Source organism: Oncorhynchus keta, chromosome 22 (assembly GCF_023373465.1).
Source record: "Oncorhynchus keta strain PuntledgeMale-10-30-2019 chromosome 22, Oket_V2, whole genome shotgun sequence".
Classification (NCBI taxonomy): domain Eukaryota; kingdom Metazoa; phylum Chordata; class Actinopteri; order Salmoniformes; family Salmonidae; genus Oncorhynchus; species Oncorhynchus keta.
Genome location: NC_068442.1, coordinates 57,974,507 through 57,999,112, shown reverse-complemented (window position 1 = coordinate 57,999,112; position 24,606 = coordinate 57,974,507). Strand labels below are relative to the sequence as shown.

Genomic DNA, 24,606 nt, shown 5'->3' with positions numbered 1-24,606 from the left:
CCAGGTTGAAAGTCACTGAACTTTTCAGTAAGGCCATTCTACTGTCAATGTTTGTCTATGGAGATTGCGCGGTTGTGTGCTCGAGATTATACACCCGTCAGCCACGGTGGTGGCTGAAATAGCAGAGTCGACAAATTTTAAAGGGTGTCCACATACTTTTGTTTCTATAGTGTACTTGTAACAGAGCTGAGATTGTATTAAGACCCCTTGACAGTTTTATATTACAGCCTTATTTTAAAACGGGTTAGGGTTGGATTTTTATTCTATTAATAATGTGAAATGAACAGCTGTACAGACTCATGTGAAGGCCAAATTACAGAGGAGGAACTTCTTGGTTTAATTAAAGCCTTTAAGTCTGGGAAAACATCAGGGCTAGATGGCAGACCAGTTGAGGTATACCAAACCTTTATTGATGTACTCAGCTTCATTAAATAGTACCCACAAAACACCGGTCTCAACGTCAACAGTGAAGAGGTGAGTCACGGGATGCTGCAAAGAAAAAGCCATATCTCAGACTGGCCAATAAAAATAAAAGATTAAGATGGGCAAAATAACACAGACACAGGACAGGGGAACTCTGTCTAAAAGGCCAGAATCCCGGAGTCGCCTCTTCACTGTTGACGTTGAGGCTGGTGTTTTGCGGGTACTATTTAATGAAGCTGCTAGTTGAGGACTAGTGAGGCCTCTGTTTCTCAAAATAGACACTCTAATGTACTTGTCCTCTTGCTCAGTTGTGAACCGGGGTCTCCCACTCCTCTTTCTATTCTGGTGAGAGACCGTTTGTGCTGTTCTGTGAAGGGAGTAGAACACAGCGTTGTACGGGATCTTCAGTTTCTTAGCAATTTCTCACATGGAATAGTTTCAGAAGAAAGGTCTTTGTTTCTGGCCATTTTGAGCCTGTAATCGAACCCACAAATGCTGATGCTCCAGAAACTCAGCTAGTCTAAAGAATGACAGTTTTATTGCTTCTTTATCAGAACAACAGTTTTCAGCTGTGCTAACATAATTGCAAAAGGGTTTTCTAATGATCAATTCGCCTTTTAAAATGATAAACTTGGATTAGCTAACACAACATGCCACTGGAACACAGGAGTGATGGTTGCTGATAATTTGCCTCTGTACTCCTATGTAGATATTTCATAAAAAATCATCAATTTCCAGCTACAATAGTCATTTACAACATTAACAATGTCTACACTGTATTTCTGATCAATGATGCTATTTTAATGGACACAATGTGCTTTTCTTTAAAAAACAGGTACATTCCTAAGTGACGCCAAACTTTTGAACGGTAGTGTACATATTATTAATGTTCGCTCTCCTTGTACATTTAAGGTCCAGCCGTGCTGCTCTGTTCTGAGCCATATGTAATTTTCAGAGGTCTCTCTTTTTGTGACACCTGACAACACGACAGTCCAGGTGTGACAAAACAAAAGCCTGTAGGATCTGCCTTGTTGTTAAAAAGGCAGAGTAACGCTTTATTATGGACAGACTTACCTCCCCATCTTAGCTACTGTTGTATCAAAATGTTTTGACCATGACAGTTTACAATCCAGTAGTTGAGGTCAGTAGTTGTCAGTGGCTGTGGTCAGTTGTTATGAGGCTGTGGTCAGTAGTTTTGGTTGATAGTTGAGGTCAGTAGTTGTCAGTAGCTGTGGTCAGTAGTTTTGGTTGGTAATTGAGGTTGGTAGTTGTCCATAGCTGTGGTCAGTTGTTGTGTGGTAGTGTTCAGTTAGGTTAGTTCAGTAGAGGTGGTCAGAAGTTGTGTGGTTGTGGTAAGTTGATGTGATCAGTAATTGTGGTCAGTAGGTCTGGGCAGTAGTTGTGGTCAATCGTTGTGTGGTTGTGGTCAGTAGTTATGGTAAATACTTGGATGTGGTCAGTGGTTATGTTAATTAGATGCTTGGTCAGTAGTCAGTATTTTGTGGTCAATATTTATGTGGTTGTGGTCAGTAGTTGTGTAGTTATAGTCAGTAGTTGTGGTCAATCATTGTGCTCAATTGTTATGTGGTTCTGGTCATTTAATTCAGTGATATTATTATTCAAGATGGCGTAGCAGTCGGACGTGTGTCTGTCTTGTCCCGTCCTGTCCCATGTATATGTTGTTTTCTTTGTATATTGTCACGAGTCCGACCGAGGGTGTTTCCCCTTCCCGGGCGGTTGGCGCTCGGCGGTCGTCATCACCGGCCTATTAGCTGCCACTGATTGTTTTTCCTCTCCCTCCTTGTATGTTTAGTGGTAGCACCTGTTCATGTGTAATCAGTTAATTAGTTTGTCTTTATTAGACAGCCGGCCCGCCTGGTTGTTGTGCGGGATTATTTCAGTGTAACCTTCGGCTCTGTTGTAGAGGTACGTGTTAGTGCCTGGTCGTTACTTTTCCGTTGTACATTCTCATTCCCTGTGTTTGGGGCCGTTACTATTGTGAGCATCCTGTGGTGCGTTGGTGCTATTAAAGACGCACAGCTTTGCACTCACTGTCTCCTGCGTTTGACTCCACACACCTACGACACCTGAAGCATTACAGAATCCCGCACCTAATCAAATTGAATGGAGTCAGCAGGAGCAGCAGCCAACCCTCTCCCATCGATGGAGGAACGGGTTCTCCACCACACCACCGTTGTCCATCGGATCGGATCCGCGATGGATCAAGTGATGGAGAGAATGGACCGATGGGAGAGGAGTGGTCTCCTCTCTCCACCTTCGGCACCCCCGGCTCCGGACTCCCCATCACTCGACTCCAGCACCCTCCGTCTGACGCTACCGAGGGTTTATGATGGAGCGGCGGCGGGTTGCCAGGGGTTTCTGCTTCAGCTGGAGCTATACCTGGCCACCGTTAGACCCACTCCCTCAGGAGCGGAGAGGGTGAGTGTCCTCATCTCCTGCCTCACGGGTCGTGCTCTGGAGTGGGCGAACGCAGTCTGGAATGGCCCAGACTCATCGCGGGAGCACTACCCAGAGTTTTCCTGCCGCTTCCGTGCCGTGTTTGATCACCCTCTAGACGGCCGAGCGGTGGGAGAACGACTTTTTCATCTCAGGCAGGAGAGGAGGAGCGCCCAGGATTACGCGCTGGAGTTCCGGACCTTGGCAGCCGGATCTGGGTGGAACGACAGGGCCCTTATGGACCACTACAGGTGTAGTCTCCGAGAGGACGTCCGCCGGGAGTTAGCTTGTCGGGACACCACTCTGTCACTGGATCAGCTGATTGACATGTCCATTCGACTGGACAATCTGCTGGCTGCCCGCGGGCGTTCAGAGAGGGTCCTGTGCGTTCCACCACCCAGCCCCTCCGCTCCCATTCCGATGGAGTTGGGAGGGGCTGCGCCGAGGGGTACCGGAGGAGGAGGCCTTCCCTGCACCAACTGTGGTCGGAGAGGACACACGTCTGATCGGTGCTGGGGGTCCGTCTGGGAGTAGAGATGGCAGGCGGAACGCTTCTCGGTCACCCCAGGTGAGTCAGCATCAGACTCACCCAGAATCCCTTGTTGGCCATATGTTTGTCTTAATCTCTTTCCTTCACTTTTTTCCCTCTTCCCAGCATAGGGCGCTAGTCGATTCAGGCGCAGCTGGGAACTTTATGGATCGCGGACTCGCCCTTAAGTTAGGGGTTCCGCTGGTGCCGATAGATTCTCCTTTCCCGTGCACTCCCTAGATAGCCGGCCATTAGGGTCAGGGATGGTCGGGAGACCACGGTCCCACTGGACATGGTGACGCAGGGGAATCATAGGGAGCGTATCAGTTTTTTTATTATTGATTCGCCTGCGTTTCCAGTGGTGCTGGGGACTCCTGGCTGGCCCGGCACAATCCTAAAATTTCGTGGAGACAGGGGGTTCTCCAGGGGTGGTCAGAGGAGTGTTCTGGAAGGTGTTTGGGAGTTTCCATCGGTGCCACGTCGGTGGAGAGTCCAGACCAGGGTTCCACGGTGTGCATTCCCCGAGTATGCCGATTTGGCAATCGCTTTCAGTAAAGTGAAAGCGACTAAATTACCACCTTATCGACCGGGAAGGGATTGTACGATAGATCTCCAGGTAGACGCTGCGCTTCCCAAGAGTCACGTGTACCCGCTGTCCCAGGAGGAGACGTTGGCAATGGAGACATATGTCACGGAGTCGCTGGGACAGGGGTACATTCGGCCCTCCATTTCACCCGTCTCCTCGAGTTTCTTTTTGTGAGGAAAAAGGAGGAGGTTTGCGTCCGTGTATCGATTATAGAGGTCTAAACGCCATCACAGTGGGGTATAGTTACCCTCTACCTCTCATCGCTACGGCGGTGGAATCGTTCCACGGAGCGCAGTTCTTCACAAAACTGGATCTCAGGAGCGCGTATAGTCTGGTGCGTATTCGGAAGGGAGACGAGTGGAAAACCGCATTTAGTACTACATCCGGCCACTATGAGTACCTCGTCATGCCGTATGGGTTAAAGAATGCTCCAGCCGTTTTCCAATCCTTTGTAGACGAGATTCTCAGGGACCTGTGCGGGCAGGGAGTGGTTGTTTATATCGATGACATTCTGATCTACTCGGCCACTCACACCGCGCATGTGTCTCTGGTGCGCAAAGTGCTTGGTAGACTGCTGGAGCATGACCTATACGTCAAGGCTGAGAAATGCGTGTTCTCTAAACGAGCCGTCTCTTTTCTGGGATATTGCATTTCCACCTCGGGGGTGGTGATGGAGGGTGACCGCATTAGGGCCGTGCGTAATTGGCCGACTCCAACCACGGTAAAGGAGGTGCAGCGGTTTTGGGTTTTGCCAACTACTACCGGAGGTTTATCCGGGGTTTTGGCCAGATAGCGGCTCCCATTACCTCACTGCTGGGGGCCCGGTGCGATTGCAGTGGTCAGCACAGGCGGACAGAGCATTCAACAAGTTGAAGGCGCTGTTCACTGATGCGCCCGTGTTGGCGCATCCGGATCCCTCTCTAGCATTCATAGTGGAGGTGGACGCGTCCGAGGCTGGGGTGGGTGCCGTGCTATCACAGCGCTCGGGTACGCCACCAAAACTCCGCCCCTGCGCTTTCTTCTCAAGGAAGCTCAGCCCAGCGGAGCGTAACTATGATGTGGGGGACCGGGAGTTGCTAGCGGTGGTTAGAGCTCTGAAGGTGTGGAGACACTGGCTTGAGGGGGCTAAGCACCCTTTTCTCATCTGGACCGACCACCAGAATCTGGAGTATATTCGGGCTGCAAGGAGACTTAACCCACGTCAGGCAAGGTGGGCCATATTCTTTACCCGGTTCCGGTTTACTTTGTCTTATAGACCGGGCTCCCAGAACGTGAAGGCTGACGCACTGTCCCGCCTTTACGACACCGAGGATGGGTCCACCGAACCTACTCCCATCCTTCCCGCCTCTAAGCTGGTAGCCCCAGTGGTATGGGAGGTGGACTCGGACATCGAGCGGGCGTTACGGGCTGAACCCGCGCCTCCTCAGTGTCCAGCGGGGCGAAGGTACGTGCCGCTTGATGTTCGGGACAAGCTGATTCGGTGGGCTCACGTCCTACCCTCCTCGGGTCACCCTGGGGTGACGAGGACAGTGGGGAGCCTTCAGGGGAGGTATTGGTGGCCTACGTTGGTTAAGGACGTTAAGGGTTATGTCTCCTCTTGCTCAGTGTGCGCTCAGAGTAAGGCTCCTAGGCACCTTCCTAGAGGGAAGCTACAACCCCTCCCCGTTCCACAGCGGCCATGGTCACATCTGTCCATAGATTTCCTGACCGATCTTCCGCCGTCTCAGGGGAACACCGCGGTTCTAGTGATTGTGGATCGGTTTTCTAAGTCCTGCCGTCTCCTCCCGTTGCCCGGTATCCCTACAGCCCTGCAGACTGCGGAGGCATTATTTACCCATGTCTTTCGGCACTACGGGGTGCCGGAGGACATCGTTTCTGATCGGGGCCCCCAATTCACGTCTCGGGTATGGAGAGCGTTCATGGAACGCTTGGGGGTCTCTGTCAGCCTGACCTCCGGTTATCACCCGAGAGTAATGGGCAGGTGGAGAGAATGAACCAGGAGGTGGGTAGGTTTCTGCGGTCGTATTGCCAGGATCGGCCAGGGGAGTGGGCACGATACATTCCCTGGGCTGAAATGGCTCAGAACTCACTACGCCACTCCTCTACTAACGTGTCCCCTTTTCAGTGTGTGTTGGGATACCAGCCGGTCCTGGCACCATGGCATCCGAGCCAGACCGAGGCTCCTGCGGTGGAGGAATGGGTACAGCGCTCCAAGGAGACCTGGAGGGCCGTCCAGGAATCTCTACGACAAGCGAGTGGACGGCAGAAGAGGAGTGCTGACCGCCACCGCAGTGAGGCCCCGTGTTTGTACCGGGGGACAGGGTCTGGCTCTCGACCCGAAACCTACCTCTCCGCTTGCCCTGCCGGAAGCTGGGTCCGCAGTGTGTAGGGCCCTTTAAAGTCCTGAGGAGAATAAACGAGGTGTGTTACAACTCCCTTTCTATTATCGTATTAACCCCTCGTTTCATGTGTCTCTCCTCAGGCCGGTGGTAGCTGGTCCCCTGCAGGACAGTGAGGTACCGGAGGTCCCTCCCCCCTCTGGACATCGAGGGGACCCCGGCGTACACGATCCGGGCCATTCTGGACTCAAGACGCCGGGTGAGGGGCCTGCAGTACCTCGTGGACTGGGAGGGGTACGGTCCGGAGGAGAGGTGCTGGGTACCAGTGAGGGACATCTTGGATCCATCCATGTTGAGGGATTTCCATCGCCTCCATCCGGATCGCCCTGCACCTCGTCCTCCGGGCGACCTCGAGGCCGGTGTCGCGCGCTGCGGGAGCCGCGCGTCAGGAGGGGGGTACTGTCACGAGTCCGACCGAGGGTGTTTCCCCTTCCCGGGCGGGTGGCGCTCGGCGGTCGTCATCACCGGCCTATTAGCTGCCACTGATTGTTTTTCCTCTCCCTCCTTGTATGTTTAGTGGTAGCACCTGTTCATGTGTAATTAGGTAATTAGTTTGTCTTTATTAGACAGCCGGCCCGCCTGGTTGTTGTGCGGGATTATTTCAGTGTAACCTTCGGCTCTGTTGTAGAGGTACGTGTTAGTGCCTGGTCGTTACTTTTCCGTTGTACATTCTCATTCCCTGTGTTTGGGGCCGTTACTATTGTGAGCATCCTGTGGTGCGTTGGTGCTATTAAAGACGCACAGCTTTGCACTCACTGTCTCCTGCGTTTGACTCCACACACCTACGACACCTGAAGCATTACATATATACAGTGGGGCAAAAAAGTATTTAGTCAGTCACCGGTTGTGCAAGTTCTCCCACTTAAAAAGATGAGAGGCCTGTAATTTTCATCATAGGTACACTTCAACTATGACAGACAAAATGAGAAAAAAAGATCCAGAAAATCACATTGTAGGATTTTTATGAAGTTATTTGCAAATAATGGTGGAAAATAAGTATTTGGTCAATAACAAAAGTTTATCTCAATACTTTGTGGTCCTTCTGTAGCTCAGTTGGTAGAGCATGGCGCTTGTAACGCCAGGGTAGTGGGTTCGATTCCCGGGACCACCCATACGTAGAATGTATGCACACATGACTGTAAGTCGCTTTGGATAAAAGCGTCTGCTAAATGGCATATATTATTATTATTATTATTATTATTGTTATATACCCTTTGTTGGCAATGACAGAGGTCAAACGTTTTCTGTAATTCTTCACAAGGTTTTCACACACTGTCGCTGGTATTTTGGCCCATTCCTCCATGCAGATGTTTTGGGGCTGTTGCTGGGCAACACGGATTTCAACTCCCTCCAAAGATTTTCTATGGGGTTGAGATCTGGAGACTGGCTAGGCCACTCCAGGACCTTGAAATGCTTCTTACGAAGCCACTCCTTCATTGCCCGGGCAATGTGTTTGGGATCATTGTCATGCTGAAAGACCCAGCCACGTTTCATCTTCAATGCCCTTGCTGATGGTAGGCTTTGTTACTTTGGATCCAGCTCTCTGCAGGTCATTCACTAGGTCCCCCCGTGTGGTTCTGGGATTTTTGCTCACTGTTCTCGTGATCATTTTGACCCCACGGGGTGAGATCTTGCGTGGAGCCCCAGATCGAGGGAGATTATCAGTGGTCTTGTATGTCTTCCCACAGATTTCTTCAAACCAAGCTGCTTACCTATTGCAGATTCAGTCTTCCCAGCCTGGTGCAGGTCTACAATTTTGTTTCTGGTGTCCTTTGACAGCTCTTTGGTCTTGGCCATAGTGGAGTGTGACTGTTTGAGGTTGGGGACAGGTGTCTTTTATGCTGATAACAAGTTAAAACAGGTGCCATTAATACAGGTAACGAGTAGAGGACAGATGAGCCTCTTAAAGAAGAGGTTACAGGTCTGTGAGAGTTGCTTATTTGTAGGTGACCAAATACTTATTTTCCACCATAATTTGCAAATAAATTCATTAAAACTCATACAATGTGATTTTCTGGAATTTCTTTTCTCATTTTCTCTGTCATAGTTGACAGCGATGTCATTTACAAAATAGCCCCCAACACTCTACTCAGATGTAGTCTATCACAGTGCCATCCGTTTTGTCACCAAAGCCCCGTATACTACTCACCACTGTGACCTGTATGCTCTAGTTGGCTGCCCCTCACTACATATTCGTCGCCAAACCCACTGGCTCCAGGTCATCTATAAGTCTTTGCTAGGTAAAGCCTTATCTCAGCTCACTGGTCACCATAGCCACATTCACCCGTAGCTCTAGCAGGTATATTCCACTGGACATCCCCAAAGCCTTTGGCCGCCTTTTTCTTCCAGTTCTCTGCTCCCAATGACTGGAATGACCTGCAAAAATCGTTGAAGTTGGAGACTTGTATCTCCCTCTCTAACTTTAAGCCTCAGCTGTCAGAGCAGCTTACTGATCACTGTACAGCAGCTGACCACAATTACTGACCAAAAGATTCACAAGTTAAAGTGTCAAGATTGGGCAAAGAATTACCTGAAGCCAGATTTTTTCAAAGGTTTTATGAACAGATCAATTGAGTGACTATTGATGGACCAGATGGATGGGTGCATCAGTAATGGGCACAGGGCATCACTTCGAGTCAGGCACCAGCAAGGTGGAGGAGGGGTACTGGTATGGGGTGCCATCATTAAGGATGAGGTAGTTGGACCTTTTGGGTTTGAAGACAGACTGAAACTCAACTCCCAAACCTACTGCCAGTTTCCTTCAAGCAGTGGTACAGGAAGAAGTCCTCAGCATTCAAGAAGGCCATGATCTTTTTGCAGGACAATGCTCCATCACATGCATCCAAGTACTCCGCTGCTTGGCTAGCCAACAAGGGCCTCAAAGATGCCCGAAAAATTACATGGCCCCCTTCCTAACCTGACTTAAATCCTATTGAGAACTTGTGGGCCCTTCTCAAAACGTGAGATTTACAGTGAGGGAAGACACCTATTTGAACAGCATTTGGGAGGCTGTAGTTACTGCTAAAGCGAAAGTTGATCGTGAACAGATCAATCAACTGACAGACTCCATGGATGAAACGCTCATGGCAGTTATTGAAAAGAAGGGTGGCTATATTGGTCACTGAATAATTCTGAAAGGCCAAAAATGTTGTCATTTTGTAATATAATAATAATATATGCCATTTAGCAGACGCTTTTATCCAAAGCGACTTACAGTGTGCATACATTCTACATATGGGTGGTCCCGGGAATCGAACCCACTACCCTGGCGTTACAAGCGCCATGCTCTACCAACTGTGCTACAGAAGGACCACAACATATTTGTTACACTTACTCAAAACATTGACAAACAAGTAATTTGGGAAACAATATTTTTGTAATTTAGTTGCCTAATAATTCGGCACACATATATTCCAGAGACAGACAAAAATCACTTTTCCATTGTTAAACATTCAGGTTTGAGGTTTAATAACATTTTGTATTGACTGAGAGCATTGTGTTTGTTCAACAATAAAACTTTTCCCGAGGAATACAATTTGCCTAATAATTGTGCACTCAGTGTATAGAAATTTGCAAATATTTCTTTGTCATTATGGAGTACTGTGTGTAGATTGAGAAAACATTTTTTTAATACATTTTAGAATAAGGCTGTAACCTAACAATTATGTGGAAAAAGTCAAGGAGTCTGAATACTTAAGGCACTTTAATGTAACTAAAATATAAACTGAGTGTACAAAACATTAGAAACACCTGCTCTTCCCATGACACTGACTAGCTGAATCAAGGTTAAAAAAAACTTATTGATGTCACATTCACCTCAATGTAGATGAAGGGGAATCCTTCTTTAGACGATTGAGACATGGATTGTGTGCCATTCAGATGGTGAATGGGCAAGACTAAATATTTAAGTGCCTTTGAACAAGGTTTGGCAGTTGGTACCAGGTTCACCAGTTTGAGTGTGTCAAGAACTGCAACGCTGCTGGGTTTTTCACACTCAACAGTCTCATGTGTGTATCAAGAATGGTCCAATGGATATCCAGTCAACTTAACTACGCAGGATTGTAGTCAACATGGACATGCATCCCTGTGGAACGCTTTCAACATCTTGTAGAGTCCATGCCCCGACAAATTGAGACTGTTCTGATGTGAATATGTATGTACGTATGTATGTATATATACACAAACACACACATATACACACACAACACACATATATGTATATACATATACACACACACACATACACACACACACACACACACACACACACACACACACATGTATGTGTATATATATATGTATACACACACACACACACATATATATATATATATATATATATATATATACACACACACACATGTGTGTGATATATATAAATACACATATTATATATATTGTACTACAGTAGTACTGTATTCTGCTGAACCAGAGGAAATGTGGACTAGGCTACTATTTATTAGATTTATAGTAGAGGAATAATATTTATTAAAAAGCAAGACATATGCCATAGACTTAGAGTCCCACAGTGGCAGTGTCATAATACCCATAAATCCTAGTGGTCAAACAGGGAAATGGTTCCAATCGTTTTTCTACCATACATTTTTCCCATAGGGGATTTTAGAGACCCTTAAAACAAGGGCTGTGTTTCGTGTAGGCTTACCATGGCGTGACGTTTTGATAACCGTGTAAATCTCTCTAGGGCAGGGTGACTTATCAATACTCATCAATATTCACATTTATTCAGATCAAATCAAATCAAATCAAATTTATTCACTCTCAGATTAGAAAATGCTAATCAGCATCAAAGTAGACGTCAAAACTACAAATCCACATCACCGCTATATATATTATTATATTATTTATTATTATATTATTATATTATTTATTATTATATTATTATATCACCGCTAGCTGACACCTTCGCTAACAGGTATTGTGTCAATGTAAAACTTGCACAAGACAGTTCAAATTTAGCCAATGTATTCATTACTACATTTAGCTAACATTAAATAGTTAATCCAGAGATTCTCTGCCTCGATTCGGTTGTCTCGTCCATATTATCAAGGCATTTGTTGTTCTTTATGATAGCCACATTAGCAGCCATTGTAATTAGCATTTCATTGGGGGGGGTGTAAATACAAGCAAATATATTGACAAAAGTCACCTTGTCCTAAAGAGATTTAAACGGTTATCAAAACGTCACGACAGTCTTTAACCAGTGGAGGCTCCTCGGAGGAGGCAGGGGAGGACCATCCTCCTCAGTGAATTATATTTAAAAAAAAAGTAAAACATTGAAAAAGTTCTCCTTTTTAGATAAAACTATTCTAAATATATTCCCATCAAGAAAAATTATTGATTAAAACACAGTTTTGCAATGAAGGTCTACAGTAGCCTCAATAGCACTCTGTCGGGTAGCACCATGGTGTAGCCAGAGGACAGTTAGCGTTGGTCCTACTCTTGGTACATTGACCTCAATACAAAACCTAGGAGGCTCTTAGTTCTCACCCCCCTTCCATAGACTTACAGTTATGACAACTTCCGGAGAACGTCCTTCAACCCATCAGAACTCATGCAGCATGAACTGACAAGTTGTCCACCCAATCAAAGGATCAGAGAATGAATCTGGTACTGAAAGCATAAGCTACAGCTAGTTAGCGCTGCAGTGCATAAAATGTGGTGAGTAGTTGTCTCCGAGAGAGAGACAATAGTTGAACAGTTTAACAAATACATTTGTTCTTAGTTTCACTTAGCTAGTAAATGTAGCTGGCTAGTTTAGTTACTCAAACACCCAGCTCAAACAGAGGGATGCTATGTTGGCTAGCTGGCTATGAATATCCAACACAACACTGGAACTCAAGTCAAGGTAAGCATTTGGTATTAGTAATGTATTGCCACCGGGGCCCCGACGGTCTAACTGCTTACTGACTAAACACTAACGTTACTGCATGATTGTAGCTGGTTTGCTAACACATTAGTTATATGAGCTAAGTTGACTAGGACGTTACTTTAGTTAATATGGGGACAACGATGTAGGCTGTGTGTAGCGATTATAACATGGTATGGCTTGGAAAGGTTTTTTTGCTTGGTCAAATACAACTGATGTGTGGTTCATTTGAAGTCCACAAGCGAAGGGAAAAGGTGAGAGGAGAGTGCATAGAGGCTAGAATGAATACAACGTGGCTGCTATGAAAGTGAACTGTGTTTATGTGTGATCAGGGATGTATTCATTCTGCCGATTCTGTTGAAAAATGTTTCTTTAAAACGGATGTAAACAAAACGGGGATAAAATACATTAATTTGTCCAATAGAAACTCTTGTTTGCAAATGTTGGACTAATGATTACACCCCAGATCCGCTAGATACAGGCAGGAGTGTGCAAGGTGGTATTGAATGCATCACTGTCTGTCCATGGATCACTATCATCTCAAAGTTCTCTCTCGGCCTGTGTACACCTATGTTGAAAACTTGAATTCATAGGCTAGGGTGTAGCAACCTCATAATGGGTATAGGGAGAATCAGAGTATCATGTAGTATCCTAAACCTATTGAAGTAACATTGAACTGGGTGAATGGAATATGAATGACAGTCATCCAACATGCTGCAATAGAAATAAGGCCATGAAACACAGCCCTTATTTGACATGTTTCTATGGGAAAAATGAATGATGGAAAACGAACCATTTACCTGTTTGACTGCCATCCTTTATGGGTATTATGACTCATACTGTGTTATTCTAAGGTATTTCACAACTTTTACACCATTAGTGAAAAGTGAATATATTATACTGTAAATCTCATTATACCGATATATTCTATACATGTGGAATTTTCCAGCAATATCATAAAAGGGTTAAGGATTAAGGGTTACGGTTACAATGGAAGATACCCATGTATTTTCTGTAGAGCGACAACACAAGGTTGCCCTGATAGAAAAACAGCCTTCATATAGCACAGTACATATTCCGGTTTACTTTCCTAACAGTTTAAAAAGCATTTCTTTTTTCAATAGAACATAGCTACAGAAGTTTCTCTCTCTCAATTCTGTTCTTAAGTCTCAGTTTTCCTTCAATACCAAAATCTAAAAGCAGAAATACATACTGTATTATAAATAGTTAGACACAGTTAAAATGTTCTAAGTCATTCTGGTCCAGTTGTTCTCTACTATGTGTTCTAAAACCTTAAGATGTTCCTCTGTTTTACATTTCTGATAGGTGGAAGGTGCTGTATGTTAGGAAGGGCTCCTGTCTGAGTTCTCCGTCTCGCCCTCTGAGATGGCCTGCATGGGGGCTGGGTGCTGCCTGCTGCGGATGCTGTAGCGGCTGCTGGTGGGTGGAGGAGGGATGCGGGATCGGCTCTGTCTGGGACAGGCTGCAGTGGACAGGCCTTTAGGAGAGAAGCCCTCTGTGAAGGGGCTGGGGAGCTTCTCCGTGCCTGGCGGAGGGGAGAGGGGCTTCTCAGCAAGGGGGTCTCCAGGGGCATTGGGGCTGATGGGGCTCTTCAGGATCTCTGTGGCTGACATGCGATAGCTGGAATCTGACCGGCTGCCTTTCTTCAGGAGTAAAAGTTTAAACTCCTCGTGGGAGGTGCTGGACTTCTTCATGCTGCGGTAGATGGGCCCCGGGGCCTTCTGGGGGCCAGTGGGGGTGGTTGGGGTGCTGGGGTTCACCAGAGAAGTCATAGTGTTGCCAGGTGGGGTGACTGGGGCACACAGACTGCTCCGAGCACTTAACTCTCCAGAGTCCTTCCTACCTAGAACTTTTCTCCTGGATCTATGAAGGAGAGTGGAATAGTGGTTAGGACTGGGTGTAACAGAATAGTGGTTAGGACTGGGTGTAACAGAATAGTGGTTAGGACTGGGTGTAACAGAATAGTGGTTAGGACTGGGTGTAACAGAATAGTGGTTAGGACTGGGTGTAACAGAATAGTGGTTAGGTCTGGGTGTAACAGAATAGTGGTTAGGACTGGGTGTAACAGAATAGTGGTTAGGACTGGGTGTAACAGAATAGTGGTTAGGACTGGGTGTAACAGAATAGTGGTTAGGACTGGGTGTAACAGAATAGTGGTTAGGACTGGGTGTAACAGAATAGTGGTTAGGACTGGGTGTAACAGAATAGTGGTTAGGACTGGGTGTAACAGAATAGTGGTTAGGACTGGGTGTAACAGAATAGTGGTTAGGACTGGGTGTAACAGAATAGTGGTTAGGACTGGGTGTAACAGAATAGTGGTTAGGACTGGGTGTAACAGAATAGTGGTTAGGACTGGGTGTAACAGAATAGTGGTTAGGACTGGGTGTAACAGAATAGTGGTTAGGACTGGGTGTAACAGAATAGTGGTTAGGACTGGGTGTAACAGAATAGTGGTTAGGTCTGGGTGTAACAGAATAGTGGTTAGGACTGGGTGTAACAGAATAGTGGTTAGGACTGGGTGTAACAGAATAGTGGTTAGGACTGGGTGTAACAGAATAGTGGTTAGGTCTGGGTGTAACAGAATAGTGGTTAGGACTGGGTGTAACAGAATAGTGGTTAGGGTTATGGTTAACAGAACAGAACAGGGGTTCTGGATAACAGAACAGGGGTTCTGGATAACAGAACAGAACAGGGGTTCTGGATAACAGAACAGGGGTTAGGGTTATGGATAACAGAGTTACATTTGTAACAGTTAGAGCACCTGTGTTTCTTTCTGTCAAAACAAGGTTTTAGCTTAGTGACAAATCAAACTGTCACCAGAAACCCACCGGTGTATCATGGCAAACAGCTCCTCTGTAGTGCAAGCCTTGGTGGGCGACAGGAAGACGTCACCCTCAGCCTTGGTGGGCGACAGGAAGACGTCACCCTCAGCCTTGGTCTCCTCACTCAGAGAAAAGATAGAGTTGTCACTGGGTCTGGAATCTGGAAAACAGGGGTGGGCTGGATTAATGTACAAGACAAAGCTTGATTGGTTTAAAGGCATCTCACAATCCTTAGTATAAGAGAGCGTCTGGACTATTTTTAAAAGATTTCCTGTCTTCTAGTCAATGACAGCAACAGTTGAACGGCTGTCTGATGTTTCAACTTTACTGCAGTAGCCCTGCATTGTGTTTGGGGTGTCAGAGTGGTGGTTGGGGCACTGGGTGTAACAGGGCAGTGGTTAGTGACTGGGGCAGAATGGGTGGTCTGGGGCACTGGGTGTGTCTGGGGAGTCTCTGTGTCTGGGGCAGTGGGTGTGTCTGGGGCAGTGGGTGTGTCTGGGGCAGTCTCTGTGTCTGGGGGTCTCTGCCTCTGGGGGTCTCTGTGACTGGGTGTAACAGTCTAGTGGTTGGGGCAGTCTCTGGTCTGTAACAGTCTCTGCCTCTGGTTCTGTGTCTGGGGTAACAGTCTAGTGGTCTGGGGCAGTGGGTGTAACTGGGGCAGTCTCTGTGTCTGGGGCAGTGGGTGTGTCTAGGGGGTGTAACAGAATGTGGTCTGGGGCACTGGGTGTGTCTGGGGCAGTGGGGGTATCTGGGGTAACAGTCTCTGGTCTGGGGCAGTGGGTGTAACTGGGGCAGTCTCTGTGTCTGGGGCAGTGGGGTGTGTCTGGGGCAGTCTGGGTGTAACAGAATAGTGGTTAGGACTGGGTGTATCTGGGGCAGTGGGTAGTGTCTGGGGCAGAGTAGTGGTCTGGGGCAGTCTAACAGGGCAGTGGTTAGGACTGGGGCAGTGGGTGGTCTGGGGACTGGGTGTAACAGCAGTCTCTGCGTCTGGGGGCAGTCTCTGCGTCTGGGGCAGTCTCTGCGTCTGGGGCAGTGGGTGTAACAGCAGTCTCTGTGTCTGGGGCAGTGGGTGTAACAGCAGTGGGTGGTCTGGGACAGTGGGGGTGTCTGGGGCAGTAGTGGTCTGGGGCAGTGGGTGTGTCTGGGGCAGTGGGTGTGTAACTGGGGCAGTGGGTTGTCTGGGTGTAACAGTGGGTGTGTCTGGGGCAGTGGGTGTGTAACAGGCAGTCTCTGCGTCTGGGGCAGTCTCTGCGTCTGGGGCAACAGGGGGTATCTGGGGCAGTGGGTGTGTCTGGGGCAGTCTCTGGTCTGGGGACTGGGCGTCTGGGGCAGTGGGTTGTCTGGGGCAGTCTCTGTGTCTGGGGCAGTGGGTGTGTCTGGGGCAGTGGGTGGTCTGGGGCAGTGGGGTATCTGGGGCATGGGTGTGTTAGGGCAGTGGGGTAACAGAATGTCTGGGGCAGTGGGTGTAACAGAATAGTGGTGGGGAGTGGGTGTGTCTGGGGCAGTGGGTGTGTCTGGGGCAGTCTCTGCGTCTGGGGCAGTCTCTGCGTCTGGGGCAGTCTCTGCGTCTGGGGCAGTGGGTGTGTCTGGGGCAGTGGGTGTGTCTGGGGCAGTGGGGGTGTCTGGGGCAGTGGGTGTGTCTGGGGCAGTGGGTGTGTCTGGGGCAGTGGTGTCTGGGGCAGTGGGTGTGTCTGGGGCAGTGGGTGTGTCTGGGGCAGTGGGGTGTCTGGGGCAGTGGGGGTATCTGGGGCAGTGGGTGTGTCTGGGGCAGTGGGTGTGTCTGGGGCAGTGGGGTGTCTGGGGCAGTGGGTGTGTCTGGGGCAGTGGGTGTGTCTGGGGCAGTGGGTGTGTCTGGGGCAGTGGGTGTGTCTGGGGCAGTCTCTGCGTCTGGGGCAGTCTCTGCGTCTGGGGCAGTGGGTGTGTCTGGGGCAGTGGGTGTGTCTGGGGCAGTGGGTGTGTCTGGGGCAGAACAGGCGTCTGGGGAGTAACTGCGTCTGGGGCAGTTCTGGATAACTGGGGCAGTCTATGCGTCTGGGGCAGTCTACATTTGGGGCAGTGGCACCTGTGTCTGGGGCAGTGGGTGTGTCTGGGGCAGTTTTAGCGTCTGGTGACAAGTCTCTGTGTCTGGGGCAGTCTCTGCGTCTGGGGCAGTGGGTGTGTCTGGGGCAGTCTCTGCGTCTGGGGCAGTCTCTGAGTCTGGGGCAGTCTCTGCCTGGGGCAGTCTCAGTCTGGGGCAGTCTCTGCGTCTGGGGCAGTCTCTGCGTCTGGGGCAGTCTCTGCGTCTGGGGCAGTCTCTGCGTCAGGGGCAGTCTCTGCGTCTGGGGCAGTCTCTGCGTCTGGGGCAGTGGGTGTGTCTGGGGCAGGGGTGGTCTGGGGCAGTCTAATGTCTGGGGCAAAGTCTCTGAGTCTGGGGCAGTCTCTGTGTCTGGGGCAGTCTCTGGTCTGGGGCAGTCTCTGTCTTCTGGGGCAGTCTCTGCAGTCTGGGGCAGTCTCTGCATCTGGGGCAGTGGGTGTGTCTGGGGCAGTGGGTGTGTCTGGGGCAGTCTCTGCGTCTGGGGCAGTCTCTGCGTCTGGGGCAGTCTCTGTGTCTGGGGCAGTCTCTGCGTCTGGGGCAGTGGGTGTGTCTGGGGCAGTGGGTGTGTCTGGGGCAGTCTCTGCGTCTGGGGCAGTCTCTGAGTCTGGGGCAGTCTCTGCGTCTGGGGCAGTCTCTGAGTCTGGGGCAGTCTCTGCGTCTGGGGCAGTCTCTGAGTCTGGGGCAGTCTCTGCGTCTGGGGCAGTCTCTGAGTCTGGGGCAGTCTCTGCGTCTGGGGCAGTCTCTGCGTCTGGGGCAGTCTCTGCGTCTGGGGCAGTGGGTGTGTCTGGGGCAGTCTCTGCGTCTGGGGCAGTCTCTGCGTCTGGGGCAGTCTCTGCGTCTGGGGCAGTCTCTGCGTCTGGGGCAGTCTCTGCCTCTGGGGCAGTCTCTGCCTCTGGGGCAGTCTCTGCCTCTGGGGCAGTGGGTGTGTCTGGGGCAGTCTCTGCGTCTGGGGCAGTGGCTGTGTCTGGGGCAGTGGGTGTGTCTGGGGCAGTCTCTGCGTCTGGGGCAGTCTCTGCGTCTGGGGCAGTCTCTGCGTCTGGGGCAGTGGGTGCGTCTGGGGCAGTCTCTGCGTCTGGGGCAGTCTCTGCGTCTGGGGCAGTCTCTGCGTCTGGGGCAGTCTCTGCGTCTGGGGCAGTCTCTGCGTCTGGGGCAGTCTCTGCGTCTGGGGCAGTCTCTGCCTCTGGGGCAGTCTCTGCGTCTGGGGCAGTCTCTGCGTCTGGGGCAGTCTCTGCGTCTGGGGCAGTCTCTGCGTCTGGGGCAGTCTCTGCCTCTGGGGCAGTCTCTGCCTCTGGGGCAGTCTCTGCGTCTGGGGCAGTCTCTGCGTCTGGGGCAGTCTCTGCGTCTGGGGCAGTGGGTGTGTCTGGGGCAGTCTCTGTGTCTGGGGCAGTCTCTGCGTCTGGGGCAGTGGCTGTGTCTGGGGCAGTCTTTGCGTCTGGGGCAGTCTCTGCGTCTGGGGCAGTGGGTGTGTCTGGGGCAGTCTCTGCGTCTGGGGCAGTCTCTGCGTCTGGGGCAGTCTCTGCGTCTGGGGCAGTCTCTGCGTCTGGGGCAGTGGGTGCGTCTGGGGCAGTGGGTGCGTCTGGGGCAGTGGGTGCGTCTGGGGCAGTGGGTGTCTGGGGTGACCCTGGTGTGGAGGTAGATCCTTCCTCTACTCCTTCCTGCTGCTATCCTGAGAGGCACTAATGGTTGGAACTCCTGAATACTTACACTCCTCTTGTCTGCCAGCCACATCGCTGATTGGATAAGCTTGCAATGTTTCCGACTGATAACTTTTAACAGGCACTTCGTCTCGACTCTCTGATGTTGTGGCTAAGCTGTGCTGACCAGGAAACACTGAAAGGTCTTCAGGTCTCTGTAGTTCAGATGGCTCAGGTGGTAGTGGTCGGTACTGTTCTGCCTCCAGACTGCTGCTACTCCCAGGGAATAGAGCTTTATGTTCCTCTACCTCCTGACCTGGGGTCACCCCTGTGGACTGAGCCCCCCTCTGGCAGACCTCCTGGTCTAGCAGGGACTGTTGGTCTAGGAGGGGCTGGTGTTGGTCGAGGAGGGGCTGGTGTTGGTCTAGGAGGGGCTGGTGTTGGTCTAGGAGGGGCTGGTGTTGGTTTCTGATGGTATGGTCCTCTTCTGCCAGTCTCTTCTGGTCCGGTAGTCTCTCCTGGTCTGGTAGTCTCTCCTGGTCTGCCAGTGTTTGGTCTACAGGCTGTCTGAAGGCGGTGGTACGCCACTGGGCTTCAGCAGGGTGTCTGTCCTGCCTGTACCTCACACTACTGTGACCTGCTGGGTCCCTAGGGACGGAGCCTTCACTGGGGGCCAACAGTAACTCACAGTACTGTTGAGAGGAGGGAACCTGGGAGTTGTAGGCTGGAGGCTTCCTGGTTGTAGACTCAGGGGAACTGCTGCTGGAAGGGGGGCTGATGTTCACAGTGGGACACTTGGGTCTGGTGGCAACATCTGGGCCGGGCCGGGCAGGGCTCCCCTCTCCTTGCTTCCCCACAGACCTCAGCTGGACTGAGTGCAGCACGGTGGGGGTGATGGTCATGGGAAGACTGCTGGAGGTCTCGGTTGCCACTCTGGCCTCAGCCGCTGCCGTCTGCTTGCTTTGCTGCAGGAGGTAGAGCTGGTTCCTGTGGCCTGGGGGCATGGTAGAGACTGGAGGAGAGCTGGTAGGGTTAGGGCTGTAAAGGGCACTGAGGTTCTGGTGGCTGGGGGGGATGACTGGCAGCTCCAGATCTCTGGTGGAGGTGATGGACAGAGATGACTTCCTCTCTGGAATCTTGGGCTTCCTCTTCTGATTGGTGGGTGACAGGGGACTGGGGAAGAAGGCACAGGGAAAGGAAGAGGTGGGGGTCTCGGATTGGCTGGAGTAGCCACTAGATGGTGACACTAAGCCAGCCAGCCTCTCTGGAGAGGACATCTTGAAGTCCCCTTCTACTGAGGGCAGGGAGGACATCTTGAAGTCTTCTACTGATGGCAGTGAGGGGGTGGATCCTGACTGGGAGGTCTGGGACTCTGAACTCTCCTGAGACTTTATGCATTCTATAACAGTAGTACCGGTAGCAGTGGAGGAGTTAGACAGAGAGCGATAGGGGTCAGTGTTTGACTTCAAGTCATTCACAAGCCAGAGATCTGCATAGTCTGACTGGACAGGTCCCTCATCTTTATAGGAGCCTCTGTCAGAGGAACCAAACAGGCCGGAGCCCGGCATCTCCTCGGTGTCCTCCCTCCGCCAGGTCTCGAGGGCCAATAGGGGCTCCAGAGGGTCTTGCTCCAACCCTAACCCCCCCAAGCCCACCTCCCCTCCCAGAGCAGGGTGGGGGTCAGGGAGGTTAGGGTGGCCCAGGGAGCCCTCTAGGTCCAGCTGTAACCTCCTCTCTCGGGAACATGACTTTCTTTGCTGCCCACTGTGGTCATCAGGAGAACCCCCCCCCCCGCTGATCTTCCTTAGTGAGGAGCTGCGTCTGGGGGCAGAGGGCTTGGCCTTAGGTTTCCTCAATGTCAGACAGCGTCTCCCCAGAGTCATGTGCTCCTGTCCACAGTCAGAGTAGTTATACATGAAGCTCTTGCTCCCTTTCAGACCACAGTCAAAGTGCATGGAGGTGTAGTATCCTTCATTGTCTATGGAGTAGTATGATACAGTGTCAGCCTTCTCAGAAGGAGGCTTGTCTGTAATGAAGCTCTCACAGGTAGCCATGCTGGTAAAGCTGGGGTACCCCAAACTCCCCTCCCCCTCTCTGGAGCGCTCAGGGCTGAAGTCATGGAGCCTGGAGTCAGGGTGGGGGTAACTCCACTCCCCATCACTAGCCATGCTGACCCCTGCATCGTCCAGCTGCCGGTCGGTATGGTATGGGTCCAGGATGGGGGCGGGGTCATCTGTAACGTGGGGGCCGGTGTTCAGCGACAGCTCCGAGTCACAGTGGGAGGAGCCAGTGAGCCGGGGGGAGGCAGCCGGGGGGAGGGTCTCAGAGGTGTGGGAAGGGCATGTTGAGCTGCTGCCGCTCCAGTTCCCACTAGAAGATTGGTGGTCGTCTTTATGGTCCATCTGACACCCAACAACCCGCCTGGTGGATGTAGAGTGGAGCGGACTGGAGAAGGTATCTGAGCTGGAGGACATCTCACAGCTGCCCATGTCAACCTTCTGTGGGAGGCGGGATTGGCCCCTCTCAAGCCAGGGGCTGCCAGTGCGCTGCTGGTACTTCAGACTGGCCAGAGGGTGGTCCGGCTGGGATTGGTCATCTGCACCCTCCCCCCACTTCTCCTTCAGCTCCCCCAACCCAGACAGGAAGTCATCAGTCTCGGAAGGAGACAGCTCCTCTTCCTCACTGTGGTGGTGAACCTCAATCAGTCTCCTCCCCTCCCTTGGCTGGCTGCGTGACCGCAGGCGTACCCCCAGCGAAGAGGAGAACATGGCGGTGTTGTGCTCCGAAGTGTCCAGTAGAGAGGAGATGTTCCCAGTGGAGAGGGACAGCGGGACGAGGGCGGAGCTGACCCCCTGCTGACCACGCTGGTACTGGACCCTCCAGTGGGACGGCGCGCAGACCGGGAAATCTTCAGTCTGGCAGCCAGAGTCCTTCTTGGTGTTCAGACGACAGCACAGGTCCTCGCTACAGAGCGCAGCGTTGCATCGGACAACCACTGTCCGCTCTCTGGCGCCCGGAGACTCATCAGAATCTGGAGGAGGAGAGGGTCAGAGTTAGACACAGGAGGAGGGGCCAGGGTCCGACGCAGGAAACAACGAAACTGGGTCAGGGTCAGACGCATGAGGAGACACCAGGTCAGAGACACCGGAAGACAGGGTCAGAGCTAGACACCGGAGGAGTGGGTCAGGGTCAGATTTAGACACAGGAGGAGGGGTCAGGGTCAGACACCGGAGGAGACACCGGGTCAGGGTCAGACACCGGAGGAGACACCAGGTCAGAGACACAGGAGGAGTGGGTCAGAGTTAGACACCGGAGGAGACACCAGGTCAGAGACACAGGAGGAGTGGGTCAGAGTTAGACACAGGAGGAGTGGGTCAGGGTTAGACACAGGAGGAGTGGGTCAGGGTTAGACACAGGAGGAGTGGGTCAGGGTCAGAATGAGACAGGAGGTCAGACTGAATTTACAAAACACACCCAAAATGGTTAGCTGCATAGTAGAGTCTTTTGTTAAGACATGTAGCTAGCTAAAAAGATTAACCATAATCCCAACTCATGACGTAGCAGGTAGCTAACCAATATCTGAAAATGTAGCTAGCTTGACTATCTTAACCGTATACATCATTCATGGAAGGGTGCATCTCAGGTGTTTTCAGGAGACAGGTGTTTTCTCCATCTTTAACCCTGCATTATAAAGTCAACAGCAAAATGTCAGATAAAGCAATTGGACAAATCCGGCTGTTAAACTTTTCTATAGTAAAGGCTTTACAATTTTGTTTCATTAGAACAGACTGGTATTACTTCTCATTTGTGCAGTGTTGTTTACACTGTTCTAAACAGGCAGATAAATGATATTGTAATCTTTTTTTTTAATTTTTTTTTTTTAACCTTTATTTAACTAGGCAAGTAAGTTAAGAACAAATTCTTATTTTCAATGACGGCCTAGGAACAGTGGGTTAACTGCCTGTTCAGGGGCAGAACGAGAGATTTGTACCTTGTCAGCTCGGGGATTCGAACTTGCAACCTTTCGGTTACTAGTCCAACGCTCTAACCACTAGGCTACCCTGCCGCCCCAATCTAACAGCACCTGTTTGTCATGCAAACTTTGCACTTTCGACAAGGATTTTACATGAGGCCTAACATGAGGGTCACATGTTACATTCAGAAAGTATTCAGACTCAACTTTTTCCACATTTTGTTAAGTTACAGTCTAACCTGTAAAAACAGGTTTAGACATTTTTGCTAAAATATATATAATGAAATATCACATTTACATAAGTATTCATACCCTTTACTCAGTATTTTGTTGAAGCATCTTTGGGAGCGATTACAGCCATCAGTCTTCTTGGGTATGACGCTACAAGGTTGGCACACCTGTATTTGGGGAGTTTCTCTCATTCTTCTCTGCAGATCCTCTCAAGCTCTGTCAGGTTGGATGGAGAGCGTTGCTGTACAGCTATTTTCAGTTGTGTCCAGAGATGTTCGATCTGGTTCAAGTCCGGGCTCTGGCGGGGCCACTCAGGACATTCAGAGACTTGTCCAGAGATCACTCCTGCATTGTCTTGGCTGTGTAACCTTTGCCACAGTCTGAGGTCCTGAGCACTCTGGAGCAGGTTTTCATCAAAGATCTCTGTACTTTTACTGAGGAGTGGCTTCCGTCTGGCCACTCTACCATAAAGGCCTGATTGGTGGAGTGCTGCAGAGATGGTTGTCCTACTGGAAGGTTTTCCCATCTTCACAGAGGAACTCTGGAGCTCTGTCAGAGTGACCATCAGGTTCTTGTTCACCTACCTGACCAAGGCCCTTCTCCTCACGATTTCTCAATTTGGCCGGACGGCCAGCTCTAGGAAGAGTCTTGGTGGTTCCAAACTTCTTCCATTTAAGAATGATGGAGGCCGCTGTGTTCTTGGGGACCTTTAATGCTGCCGAAATGTTTTGGTACTCTTCCCCAGATCTGTGCCTCGACACAATCCTGTCTCGGAACTCTACAGACAACTCCTTCAACCTCATGGCTTGGTATTTATCTGACATGTATTGTCAACTGTGGGTCCTTTATATAAACAGGTGTGTGCCTTTCCAAATCATGTCCAATCAATTGAATTTACCACAGGTGTGCTCCAAATACAAGTCTCATAGCAAAGGGTCTGAATACTGTAAATCAGCCAAAAGATTCTAAACCTGTTTTCACTTTGTCATTATGGGGTATTGTGATGTCATTGTGGGGTATTGTGATGTCATTGTGGGGTATTGTGATGTCATTGTGGGGTATTGTGATGTCATTGTGGTGTATTGTGATGTCATTGTGGTGTATTGTGTGTCGTTTGCTGAGTAAAAAAATGTACATAATCAATTTTAGAATAAGGCTGTGATGAAACAAAATGTGGAAAAAGCCAAGGGTCTGAATACTTTCTGAAGGCACTGCGTGTCTAAAATACTTCTAACCACTAGACTAATAAATAAATCAACATTTTCCTTTCAATTATTTAATTAGCCTATATTATGTTTTTTTAGGTTATCCCTTTGGAGCACATGCAAAAGCGATTTGGAGTTGTTGAACGGAGGTGACAAAATGTATTATAATTTAATGATGAGGATGAAGAAGGTGATTGAATTTAGAACAATAGTGTAAGAATTGCTCTGTCCTGTGTGCACACTCAGAAAAATGTACTTTTGTTTCTACTTTTTCAGAAGAAGCTGTAACTGGTCCGTAGCTTATTACTTACTAGAACTGATGTTACACTAAGGTTGAACAGTTTTAGTAAGGTTTTTATTCTAAG

General features: G+C 49.9%; 1 protein-coding gene across 8 annotated transcripts in view; it reads right to left on the bottom strand.

Moving 5' to 3' along the window:
• Positions 1-11,676: 11,676 nt before the first annotated feature.
• Positions 11,677-24,606, bottom strand: part of LOC118400710 (actin remodeling regulator NHS-like) — a 109,419-nt gene continuing 96,489 nt past the window's right edge. For 5 of the 8 annotated variants that reach the window (XR_008076241.1, XR_008076243.1, XR_008076240.1 and 2 more), the window contains exon 4: positions 21,846-21,863. Coding sequence is in view for 2 of the 8 variants with exons in the window: in XM_052475784.1 (XP_052331744.1) it covers positions 13,625-14,165; positions 15,131-15,284; positions 18,903-21,863 (3,656 nt within the window). In the remaining 6 variants the exon portion in view is untranslated. Of the gene's footprint in view, positions 14,166-15,130; positions 15,285-18,902; positions 21,864-24,606 lie in introns of those variants that run through there. The other 3 variants (XM_052475784.1, XM_052475785.1, XR_008076242.1) reach the window with 2 other exon arrangements.